The sequence below is a fragment of the Ascidia mentula genome, chromosome 1, assembly GCF_947561715.1.
Source record: "Ascidia mentula chromosome 1, kaAscMent1.1, whole genome shotgun sequence".
NCBI lineage: Eukaryota > Metazoa > Chordata > Ascidiacea > Phlebobranchia > Ascidiidae > Ascidia > Ascidia mentula.
The window spans coordinates 23,380,322-23,392,924 of record NC_138566.1 but is presented as its reverse complement, the minus strand read 5'-3'; the positions used below and the strand labels follow the sequence as shown (position 1 = coordinate 23,392,924).

Sequence of the window (12,603 nt, the reverse complement as noted above, 5' to 3'; positions counted from 1 at the left end):
ACATTGGCTGATTGCGGATCAAACCAGAGACAACTTCTAAGGGGTAACAGGGGAATGACGTCACTCAGCTATTTTTAAGTATTTTTGGAAATCAGTTGTCCGCTGCAGAACACTTTTTCCCGAGAATACGTCCATGTGGTGTTTGATTATTAGTTTATTACAAAACGCATTTTACAAACAAGAGCAAGCATGTTTCACACACTGTGAAAACCAAACAACGGAAGTCGACACCTTTGTTTCGAAGAAAACTATAGATTACTGAAAAAAGTTCTTGTGAACACTCTTGTATGTACAAAGAGAGGTAAATGCGGCTTGGGAAATTGGGTAGGATTGTTTTTTTTTATTTCTTGGAGAAAGACGGCCAAACAACTTTCATCAAGTATTTAATAACATTGACATGAGGTGATTTTGCCGTTGCTGCGGGGAAGGTCACAGTACCTATCACTACTTTAGGCTCCGTGCTGCTCTTATCCACCACTGTGCTTGCTTTCGATGTAGAAGATGGCGTTGTTTTCTGCTTAGTTTCCTCTTCCGCGAACTCTTCCTCTTCGAGAAACGAACGCTCAGCTTCGAGAGGCATTTCAACGTCGCGCACTGGTTCAAACCCAACATGGGCTTTAGCGGTTACTGGTGTAGATGATGTTGTGCTGATAGTTGTGGTTGCCGGTTCGAGATCTTCGGTAGGAGCTCTAGGTGGAAACTTATACGCGGACGTCGACCTCGCGACCCATACACACCTTCCACTGCCGGTTGGAACGCAAGCTGAGGTTGGCACGGGAAACTCAAACTTGGTTCGGCATTCGTTTCTTTTCACCTGGGTGTCATATGTTTAGTTAGGTGTAACATTATACAAAAGGCAATAACCTGTAAGGGACAAGCAGCATGAAAAATTTTTTCTCAGTAGGCTAAAATCAGTCTGTTTTCTTACTCATTTTTCTCTAAAATGAGCATCGTCAGTGTCTGATTCAAAGAATCGGGCATTAAATACATTTGTATCAAATATCTATGGTATGCATAGAGCTATCTAGTGGTGTGATACATTTTTGCCCTTTTTGCAAGGCCCACGTGTAGTTTAATGCAACACAAGTACCTTGCAAAAAGGGTTATATTAAGCGGTTTATAGCAAGATTAGAATCTGCTCGCAACTACACCCAGTAAGGCGGAAAGGTTTAACCGGATTTAAAACCACCACAGGGTTTTGCTGTGCACCACGACCACCAAAACGTGCACAGAGCACGACACATAGAAGAAGTGTATTAAACTGGAAACAATAATTCCGCTATTATAGACTGACATCACTAAAGCTTTGTTCTCTAATGTTTTGCGATATTGTGTGATAAATATGATGAAAGTGAACAGAAAATATTCTGATATTTAAACAATGTAAAAAAACTAAATGCCGCTGAAACGACTCAAACATATGAAAGCTTCTACTGCATGACCTTTACAATCATTATTTTTATGTGCTTGTGTATGAACTACTTAAAAAAGCAACCGCGGATCTTAAAGTTGCAAATGCCGTTTAATTCAGATTATAGTTATTTCTGTTTCACATGCACACAAAGTAAAGAAGGAAAGCTTGCTTACAAGGCTGAAGTCGAATTGGCTTTTAATTTTGCAGGTTTCGCATCCCTTGAGGTAAGACCTGGTTCGGATATGGGAGCGAATGGCGTCGATTTGGAGGGGGGTGAAATAGCCCTCCATTTCCTGAAAGTCGCACTGGCTGACAAACAATCCACCACGGTACGCACGACCTGTAAACGTATAGTGAATTGTCATGAAAGCAATAATATTTCATACAATGACATTATTGGCAGCCTGTAAACCAAATGATTGCCATGAAAGCATCTCGAGCATAACCTGAATGAAATAGTGTTGGGATTTAAACAAGTGATGTGACTATATTTGAAGGGCGATCATAGCCCCTTGCTGTCGCTAATAACAACCAGTACATGATTAATTTCATTAAACAAGATCAACCTGGTTATTTTTAAAAAGTGTTCAAAATAATTGGAAATGGTTAAATGTGAATTGGTGCATTGTGGCTGTGATGATTACCAGCATAAAGTTATGTAACAGTTTTTGTGCAGATTTAGTAAATTATTACTTTCTTTGGAAAAATAAGAGTTTTGGGTTGATAACCCACATCATTTGCTCTCAAAACTTTAACATAGCGAATTAGGTCTGGTGCGGTGGATGTGCTGCTAAAATGTTTGTCCTTTCAAACCGCACACAAACAATGACCGTAATACTTTGCACGACATAACATAAAAGGACATATTTAGACTGGGTGATTACCACATCTGACACGATTATTTCAAACACCCAAACACCACGACGCGGTGAATTGTTGAAGCAACAAACATATGTTCAACAAGAAGTTTGCGATTAAAGGATCATTATGCGGTGCAAAAAGTGCTGAAATTTAATGTGTCCGTCACGAACTTTATTGTGTTTAAAACAGCAAGCGCAGTAGAGTGTTTGTTCTGAGTATCACATTTCAACCTAATTCACATCTTACATCTTTGCATGTTATTACACTTGAAGGCATTCGGCTAAAAACGCATGGTCAAGGGATCACATTGTCAGCCATTTAATTCGCAATTATCCCCTGAAGGAACTTCATGCACGACTTAACTGGTTTTCGTCTGCATTTTACCGAGTTCTTCCCTGATAAGCTATCTCAAGGAACATCTTGACTCGTTGGTGTCAGTAAATATGTTAGAGTAAATGCGGTTAAAACATGCAGAGTCTGGCCATATCTTGGCTACGAATCTGTGCCCCATAGCAGTAGCATGAAATTCTTTCGAGTATGATCATAAGGCAGTGCGGGTATAAATGTGAATATATGTCACATAGACTGCATTTGAGTCTAAACGTTACCCCTGTTTCCTCTTTGTGAAATTTCTCTCATTGGAAAATGTTATGTAGAAAATAAACAGTAAAGCCCATGCTGTTTGTTTCGAAAACCGTGATTCGTGTTCCTAAGTTATATTAAATTTGTACGTTACGCTATCGTGGCAATTGTAACGAGGTTGGCTGTACGACACAAGTACGCAATGTAATTGACTCAGACTGACTTTCTTGAAATGCAACGTGTCCAATAACCGAGCCGAAAAGACTCATGACAAACATTCTACTTGTTAAACATATCAACCATTTTTTTACCTGAAATCAACTGGTCGCCGAGCTCGAACGAACGGCGACATTTGGTAAATGTTGCTGGCGTGTAAACGTAAACTCTGTCCCCGATTACAAAATCCTCATACGGTCCTTTGTAAACCTACGACAAAGATTATAATTTAGGATTATGACTGTCTTAGATCGATAGAATCATTTTGCATGTTATAACATCCTGTACTATCGTTTTTTTACATCAGAAATTTTTAACTTTTTATAACGGAAAATACGGTAATATTGCAAAAAGAATGCTTATATGCATTTCTTCAGTAGGTAAAGGAGTTACGCTCACATAAAACATTAAATAAAAATTTATAAAAATTAGTCAAAATTGGAAACGCACCGACAAAATGTCAGCTATGCCGGATATTATGACTGTTGAATTCTCCACCGCTTCGTCGATTGAAGCGTCAATAATCCGAATCTTTCCGACTGTGGTGAAAAGTTTAATTATAATTATAAAAGATAACATACATGTCTGCCCACCACATATATAATGATAAGCATGCGTTTGTTTTTTGTTAAACATGTTAATAATCATGAACGGATGAAAACTTACTAAAAGAAGCGTTACAAAACTTGGCTTGAGGATGGTGATACGGACAGGAACAGAAACTTTCCCCATAGGTCAGAAGTCCGGCAAAAATGCACAGCAGAACTGTCGAAATATTTCTTGACATATCGCTATTTCGTTTCACATCGATTTACAAAAAAAAAACTGAAAATAAATTAATAGTTCAGTATTTTTATATTTTTTTCTCCATTGAAGGAATTACTGAGACAAATTTTTAGTAAGCCGTAAGGTCAATATGATATTTCAACAACACCGAGGGGAGAAATGTGGTTTATGTTTACCAAGGGTAATTGCATTTCATATGAAGTACTGATATTCGGCGGTTTTAATTAATTGGATTCATCCAAGAAATTGAAAGTAATTTCTAAAACTGCTTTCTGCGAGGCGACAAATAGTTTGGAAAGAAAACACGTCAAAACGTTTTATTTATGTTCATTGAATAAATGAAGCAATGGCGTGGGTTTTCCAATCACTCGTAAAATATCGTCTACCACCTCCAAATTTTACACCGAACAGAGAAAGTAAATGTCGCTTGAAAGAACATCCAATAATCGTCAGGCAATTACCACCGCAATGCCCTTCAAACTGTTGCAGTGAAGAGGAGTTCGCAATATGTCGCAGGTCGTTGGGTTTAACCTCAGGTAATCTGGTAAATCCGATAGCTGGAAAGTTTCAGTTGGCACGCGTCAGACAAAGGCTTGTCATACGCAGCTTATACGGCAGATAACCTGGTATTTTCAGATGTATCAAACAGATGAAACAACATGCCACGCGTAGTAAACGCAAAATTCCTTGTATTGCGGTTAAATTTAGTCGTAGGTCGGACAGTTCAGAGCAAAGAGTGTGCTCAACTTCGGTTTTTTTTCCATACTTTGCACTCACAAAACGAACTGTTTATTACCCGTAAAAATTTCCGTACCTTTATATATTTTCAATCTGACTTTCTCCTGTTAACTCAGTACGCAAAGTCTAAAATAAACTTTAGTGTGTTTATATTTAATCTATATGGTGTACGAACGCTTGTCATCTTTTCTCGATTCTTTAATTCTCGCCTTTATGCGATCCGCGTCGGACCTAAGTGACCGAGCATAACAAACATTTAACCACGGTATAGAAATGGATTCAAGCGACCAAAGCCTCTTTGCAGCGCCAGGGCAAGTCTGCTTTGCATTGCAATAACGCACAAGCCCCGAGGCAACAGTGCATCGGGCTTTTAAGAATGATCTCCAAGAAGAGATCTCGTGCGCGATGCAGTTGCCTCCTGTAACATCACACAGGTGTTTCATGCATGCCAACAGTTTGTTTTTTGAATCCCTCAGCTATCTGTCCTGGTATTCGCAGCATGCGAAGCGGCTTTGGCGGAGAAAAAAACGCTGATTGCGGTTATTATGTTAAAAAAATAGGTTAACATGACAAACAGTTAAAAAGCTTGCAGCCAAATCTGACAATCCGAAGTGTGTGAGTCATATTTGATGTTTTTTTTGGCAATTCCCTCTGCACCTATAATTTTCAAAATCATAATGTAGTATTTGTACTTCACGGTGAAACTCTTTCTCCACAAAACGACATTTTGATGACGAATTTATTTTATTTCAGAAAAAACGAAGGCAAGATTGAAACAACGTTGATGGCCATATATATATATTCGTAATAAATAAAAAGAAAGGAAATCCCCAAATACAGGATATGTGGTACATCTTTAACGCAGAATGTTACAAAGCAAGTAACAAAAACCTGTAATTTGATAGCTTTTCAGCTTGCAAATACAATGGATAGCAGTTTGACTTAAATGAGAAAGGGCAACAATACACAAGAAGATTTGAAACTGTTGAAAACACTGTTTAACAATATTCACAATACCAAGCTATACACTGACATCACTAAGCTGGCTTACGCGAAAAACAACGCTGGAGAAGAAGAAAAAGCGGAACAGCGGAAGAGCGCCAGACATTTTACAAAAGCTACAGTGCTAAACTTTGACAAAAAAATCATTAAACCGTAAAACGCCGCCACTACTATGAACTTGTCTTCCTGAAGGGCCACAAGACACGCATCACGTGAGTCACAATTCCCACTTTGACTTCAGAGGTCGGTTTGAAGGTGATCGGGTAAGTTACTGTGTTGATCACCACTTTCGGTTTGGGGTCTTTTCCCGCACCGTTCATTTTCTTGTCCTGGTTTTCTTTAGCGTCCTCCTTTGGCGGTTCTTCGTGGCCCAGAGCATCCTCGGCGTTGTTCCCGACTCCCTCCTTGGTGTCTTCCTCAATTGGAACTTCCGAGGAATGTGTGCCGGCGGCCGGGTCATCATGTTCTACGTTGTTCCAAGCACACCGACCCTCTTCATCTATGGGCACGCAAGCTGCCGTTGAAATTGGAAACTCGCATTTGGTTTGGCATTCGTCGTGGTAAACCTGTACGAAAAGTCAACGGTTATTTTGAATGTAAGTAGTAAGACCAATAAGAGAGACGTGATTCTAAGGTTCACGTGTCATAGCAAAAGGCAAGACACATAGTTTTGTTGTGCTATACTTGTCATTATTTTTCACACGAACAACTTTTGTGATGCATTTTAAAACAGAAGTTAAACTTTCAGCCCACATAGTTGAACAGTTAGTCATCAATAAAGTTCGCTATTTCAAATGTGAAAATTTGAAGTCGTTTTGTTTCAGACACGGCGGTGGACACACGTGGTTGGAAAAAACATGTGCGCTAATTTGTTTCGGGTTGAGGTCATCATAAAGCTTTAAGCCGGACACTCGGAAATTTTGCATTTATATTCAGGAATAGCATGTGACGTCACGCATGAGACACGACCTTCATGGGAAGTGGAATCTGCACGCATTGTTCGGATTGCGGTCGCGCGATAATCCGTTAGACTGGCACACGACACATCGCGTTTATTGTCCGTTGGGAACCCAAAGGCATGTTTGTTTTCACAAACAGCAAATTCGCGGGTGAATCATAACAAGCGGCAGAAATAATCCTTAATCAGAGTATGGGGAATTGGCTAAAAGGAAGTTTTTATTAGTTGTTGATATCGAAATACCTTATTCGTGTTTTGCACATCGAACGATAATGCGATACAATGGGGCAGAGATCCCCAATATTTAACAAGGTTTAAGAAGCCCAAAAACCGAAGCTAAAGCTCATTCAATAATTTAAAGACATTTTTCTGCATTAGACTGAGTTAAACGAAAAAAGTAGGCGAAAAAATATGGAACGACCGAAGAAAATAAGTTTTTGTTAGTCTATAAAACCGTCCATTTAACTTCCTTTAACCTTTAACGTGTCTGTTTGGCTGCACGTAACATTGTCCGCAAAGGCAGTCGTGACGTCAATTCACCCTGAAGCGTCTAGCAATCCACAAACACAAGAACTTATACCTATCTACGTTTCGGAAACAAACTTACAAAGCTCTTCTCTTTCGGTCGCTTAATACGGCAGTGGTCGCAGCCTTTTTGATAGGCCTTGCTTCTTATATTCCGACGAATAGTACGGGGCTGTTCATCGCTGGCGAACCAGTCCATCTGTACTTGGAGGTCACAACTGTCCATCAGGAGTCCGTCGCGGAACAGTTTGGCTGTGGCGATATTAAGATGTAAAATTCGCTCGTGTTCGAAATCATTGTGTAGAACGGATATAATATTTGGTAAATTCGGTTCCGTTTCGTGAAACGTGTTGAATGTTTACTTTTGTTTGTATGGAAAATATTATTTCGATAGTAAAAGGAAAAAGGCCGTTTTAGTATATTTTCTCCATAGAAGTTATAACTGACATAACTCGCAAAAAATGTGCAACGTATTATGACACACTTTTTATTTTTGGAAATTTCTACGGCTGGTAAAATACCCACTGGATTATCACAGGACATCGCAAGCTACTTAAAAATACACACACACACATAATGTGCAACCGCCTATGGCGATAACAAAAATATCCCTCGCATGCTTGGCGTCGTTCGATTACCACCCTTAAAAAGAAATTGAACGACACAACGCCAGTGCCTTCACATATTTTGGCAAATATTCACCTGCCACGAGCTGTTCTCCAGCCTCAAAGTCCTTCTTACAGGTTTGCGCTGTAGCTGGCGTGTACAACGTTACCTCATCGCCTTCGTCGAAGTCCTCGTAGCCGCCTTTGTATATCTGTACACGGATAAACGTAAATAACGCGTAAAAACCCTGGAGATAAGATCTTCCGTAGTTTAAAAACACTATGATCGTCACCATTAGCCTTTTAATGAAGTCGGTTAAGCCAAATTTATGCCAAAATTTCCGTGTGCTACAGGCTGGATGATACAGAATTTGCTTGCACTATAAAAAAAACTTTGACCTGTTGCTCCATAAATTGGATCAAAAAACAGACTTAAAAGTTAAAAAACGTGACCGTTATAGTGAACATTTGACAAGTTGTAACAAGTAAAATAACTATACTCATATGTAAAGTAGCAAATTTAGAAATCAATCCTTGAATTTTAAGAGGTGTTCCAATACTCGTGCCCGTTAAATCGCCACCCTGTAGTTAAGGTCTCTTAAATGCGATGTGTGCATTTGGAAAACATAACGAAGAGAGCTAAGTGCATATTTTACCTTGACTATTCGGACTTTGGCAGCCACGACTACTGTAGGGTCATCAATCGTTCCCGACGCCGATAATCCCTCATTCGTGATGAGAATTTCGCCCACTTCAAACAAATAACCATTAAGATAATCGCACTTAATTATATCCACGCAGACACCATGCAAAATTTGCCCCGGTCATAAGCCATTATGTGCTCAAGCAACCAGTTCCAGACGGTATAATGCAGTTATATTGACATTCCAGCAATTTTCAGTTAACTTGTACCCTCAAATCGCCTAAAGTTATATTACGGGGACACTTAAACCAAAATCTTTTCCGCAAACCGCTGTGATCGTGACAGATGATGGGCGTTATCACAAACCCCAAGCAATAATCTTTCAACGTTAAAACTTCGATGTCGTTCGTGGCGGGAACGTACGTTTTGCAATCTGTAAACTTGCAATTGGAAAATTTGGACAATTGCGTACTTGGTTGGCAATAAGGGTGCAATTTTGTGATCAGCGTTAAAAGTGGTTGACTGTCCTTAAAAAATACCGGGCGAGTCAAATGAGTCGACTGATGATGAAAGTGTTTTGATAGCGTTTGATGCATTATCAACATTTGAAACTTTATCTGGCCTTGGGCAAATTGGAAATAGCAATGCATAAACCTTTTTTTTCACAGATCATGCAGCAAGTATTTTGTTTTTACTCTTTGAAAAAATGTTGAAAGCCTGCTTTTTCAAAATCAATTTTTTTTCTGAAATGTCATTTTGCCAATAATCGCAATTGGTTCCTAAAACCTTACTCAAGTTCTTATTTGTGACATCAAACTTGAGTAAAACGTTTGGTCGGAATTTCCACAATCCAACCAACGCGGCTTAAGTCCAATAGCTGTAAGTAAGAACGAGTTTCGATAACAGTGATGGAAAAGTTGGGAATTTAAATCGCATTACGCGAAGTCAGTTGTAAACAAGCGTGCAAGCTCTCCGCTGCGCAATACACAACAAAATCACGAAAATGTCGAACTTACCAAAAGGCGATCGGCATACCAACTCCTGTGGGTGAAATTTCCGACATTGACAATCAGCTCTTGTGTTAGTGACGAGGCCCAAACAGGCAATCAGCGTAGCACAGACGAAGTAGGCGGGCATCATGACGAACTCTGATTGGCGTTTACACAAATTGTTATTAAACAACTACTCTGTTCTCAGACTGCTGCGAACAAAGCGATACGTGGATTTCGTCACAAAGTTTGTTTAAAAGCTTTTCTTCACACTTTCACCAATTACACACATTTAGGTACAACAACCTGCACGATTTTTTTTATCAGGTTTTGTAGTTGTAATCCTCGTTACATGTGTAAAACCAAATACTATATTCACGGGTAAACTGTTTGCTATTTAACCAAATAAAATTTGGTTTAGACAAAAACTTTCGGACTGTACGAGCGTAATGCAGTAGTGCGCACTGACTTCAAAGAATGCGCGATATTTTTTGATTTATTCCCTGAAAAACTAAATACAAGTCGCTCAAAAGTGTGTGGCGAAATTTTGAAAAAACTAATCTGCGAACAATAAAACTTTTAAATAAAAATATAATTCACCAACGTAAAATCAAGTATTTAGTTATTTTTTTCAAAACTCAGTCCACATTCAACTCACTCCACAATCTATCGATAACTTTAAATTGCCACATTAAACAGTCTACATTTTGTGTAAAACAAAAAACCAACAGCGAATTACAAAATGCCTTAATTCCTTCTTTCGGTTATTTCTGACCGCACCTGTACTATACCCTTAACTTAAATCCATACAAGTGTTCTATTTCTTATATAATTTGCCTTGATGGTTGCTGCCAACCGCCACTTGTTATCTTGCACTAGCGCTCTGCAGCGCATTAGCTACAATATCTTTGAACCGTCTGTTCCAGCAAGTTCCATACGCGAACGGCTTGAGGCATGTTCGTTGCCTAATAAACACATCGCAAGCGTGCGTGCACCTGGTCACATGATACTGGTTTCTATGAGGTAACAATGCGATACAAATCACAAACAACCCTTTCTGGAGTTCAATACTTCTGTTGTGCATCTGGATCGACTGTAACAGTAAGAATGGATTGTGATTTGGCGTCAAGAAAAATATTTGAACACCCGCGCTTTAATTAGGCATCCAATTATAGGCGTTAATGCCGTGCTGGCGCTGGAGTTTTAAAACAATTTGCGAATATTGACTTGGCCATTTACAAATGGTAAGCTTTACCTTTTTTGGCCAAAGACTCGCAAAGGCATCGCACGACATACACCTTGATGTAGAACAATCGTCATAAAATGAATGCGCGATTTCTTTTCTAACTATCGTAAGCAATAAAACTTTAAAAATACGAAAGGTTCTTTCGCTCAGGTTTCCAAACGTTTTCCGTCAATGGAACGCCTTTAAAAACGAGTTGCAATTTCGCAAAGAAATTCCGCCCTAACCTTGTAAAAAAATGCCACAATCAACTCGCATGCTCCTATCAAATCCATTTACTTCCAGATTGTGAGTTCACGGAGCAAATGGACAACGTTTTTATCCCAAAACATGTTTTCATGCCCGGTCGTGTCGTGCGGCTATGCAAGCGATGACGTCGTTGCCCCGGGCGAGGACTAATATGCGGACGCCCTATGACGTCAGAATGAGATTGATACGAAAAACAAAGCGGGTTTGGATTAGTGAATTTTGCAGTTCTTTTCTGACTATACATCAAGGCAGCTTCTGAGTTCACTGAACCCAATGATACATCGTGGTCACCGAAATCAATTCGTTGAAAAATTGGTCGATTTCTTCGTATTTTCACTTGGAATGTCCCGCGTACTTTATTGATACACTTTACTAATGCGACACCATCACACATACAGATTCACCAGAGAAAAACAGTGCAAAAACCAGCAGACCAAATAATTTGCAAAAAAATTAATTTTGATTTCCTGTCACCCTTTAAGAGCCGAACGAATTGTTCAAACAATACAAAAATAGATCTCAAATTAGGTCGTACATTTTATGGACGAGTCAATATTAGGCTATATTCCAAGTACCAGGTCGTTCTTTGTACGCTGGTCCAATCTGTATTCAATCTTTAATTCAATGTGTTAGATAGTCTGTGTCTAATCGAAAGAAAATGAGTCAGAATAAAAGTCTAAGCAGGGAAATTCAGTTTCGAGAAAATGTTGTAGAGATCAGGAAGTTTATCTGATTCATAAAATACATGAAAGAGGTGACTTATGTGGAGGAAAGGCAACCTCCTTAATTTCGATACGCCGCGTTGCCTTAAGTTTTGTATGGGCAATTCACGAAGTTCGGTGATTTTTGTTGAGTCTATATTGCCACCTAGCGACAAACAAGTTTTCTGCAGGTAGTTTTTCAGTCGTGATTTGAACTTTCTCACTTGTGGTATTTATTTAGTAACGCTTGTGCTGGTATCCTCTTGGTGAACTTTATCAGGTGTAAAATATTTGTTGCATATTTCTTCCCACCACGGTTACATTGACATGCCGCAATAACCTGAATCGCTGGGTGAATAAAGCGGGACGTGTTTTTGGATACCTTTTTAACAACCGTTCATTTTCAGCAACTACTTACGTTACCACAGTCGCTGAGGGTTTTTTACACCAAGGCCGCATGTATTTGACTATTGTAACGTCATAATTCTTACAAATTGGATTGAAATGTGCCGCAGATTTTTAAAAGGTTGTGTAGCACTCGTATAGTCATATGGTTTCGTCATAAACATGCAGGCACATATTTTTTCCCGTGATTTCAGCACTTTCTGACCACCCAATGTTGTGCTGTTTCTCTTATTGCAATCCAGTTTATTGATGTAGGCCTGCTACGAACTTCGCAAAGTTTAATTGGTCTGCCCATGTACAAAGGATATCTCTACTGACGTCACGCGACGCAGTTATTTTTAAACTTTGTAAAATCACCAGACCTCGGTGGCAGAAATCCACTGACCATTCACCACAGTTATTTTTATGGCAACACATTTTGCATAAAATACATTGAACTAATCTGTTTGACTTCACTTAAAACACTGCAGTCGTTTATTCTGATCTTACGCGCCTTATTTAAAAACAAGCTTTGAAAAATCATTACAATGCGAAATCGACGCTAAAATCTTTCAGGTCTGTTCAGTAACCTCGGACCTACGCATGACCAACTACTTGCTATCTAAATACACATAAACGAATCTACATCCTTCTCCAATTTCAGACTTTTCTTAAACTTGGAAATTGCCAAATTCTTGGACACCCGG

At 39.2% G+C, this 12,603-nt stretch overlaps 2 protein-coding genes across 2 annotated transcripts; both read right to left on the bottom strand.

Annotated features, from left to right (window-relative positions):
• Positions 1-340: 340 nt before the first annotated feature.
• On the bottom strand, positions 341-3,860 carry LOC145890064 (metalloproteinase inhibitor 3-like). Its single transcript, XM_082981107.1, has 5 exons — positions 3,740-3,860; positions 3,524-3,612; positions 3,169-3,283; positions 1,588-1,754; positions 341-814 (listed from the first exon to the last, which is right to left on the bottom strand). Exons 1-5 carry the CDS (start codon positions 3,858-3,860, stop codon positions 341-343), a joined length of 966 nt encoding a protein of 321 aa, XP_082837233.1.
• Positions 3,861-5,328: 1,468 nt separating this feature from the next.
• LOC145908739 (metalloproteinase inhibitor 1-like) lies at positions 5,329-9,527 on the bottom strand. The gene is made up of 5 exons (XM_082996071.1): positions 9,347-9,527; positions 8,344-8,438; positions 7,785-7,899; positions 7,165-7,334; positions 5,329-6,165 (listed from the first exon to the last, which is right to left on the bottom strand). Exons 1-5 carry the CDS (start codon positions 9,468-9,470, stop codon positions 5,770-5,772), a joined length of 900 nt encoding a protein of 299 aa, XP_082852197.1. The 5' UTR covers positions 9,471-9,527; the 3' UTR covers positions 5,329-5,769.
• Between the last annotated feature and the right edge of the window lie 3,076 nt (positions 9,528-12,603).

Bases quoted from the DNA above. Each gene is read 5' to 3' on its own strand.
- LOC145890064 (XM_082981107.1), bottom strand. From the start codon at position 3,860: ATGTCAAGAAATATTTCGACAGTTCTGCTGTGCATTTTTGCCGGACTT. The intron at 3,613-3,739 runs GTAAGTTTTCAT...TTTTCACCACAG, and splicing joins GTTTTGTAACGCTTCTTTTA to TCGGAAAGATTCGGATTATT. The intron at 815-1,587 runs GTAAGCAAGCTT...TATGACACCCAG, and splicing joins GCCAATTCGACTTCAGCCTT to GTGAAAAGAAACGAATGCCG.
- LOC145908739 (XM_082996071.1), bottom strand. From the start codon at position 9,470: ATGATGCCCGCCTACTTCGTCTGTGCTACGCTGATTGCCTGTTTGGGC. The intron at 8,439-9,346 runs GTAAGTTCGACA...ATTTGTTTGAAG, and splicing joins GGTATGCCGATCGCCTTTTG to TGGGCGAAATTCTCATCACG. The intron at 7,335-7,784 runs GTGAATATTTGC...ATATCGCCACAG, and splicing joins TGGAGAACAGCTCGTGGCAG to CCAAACTGTTCCGCGACGGA.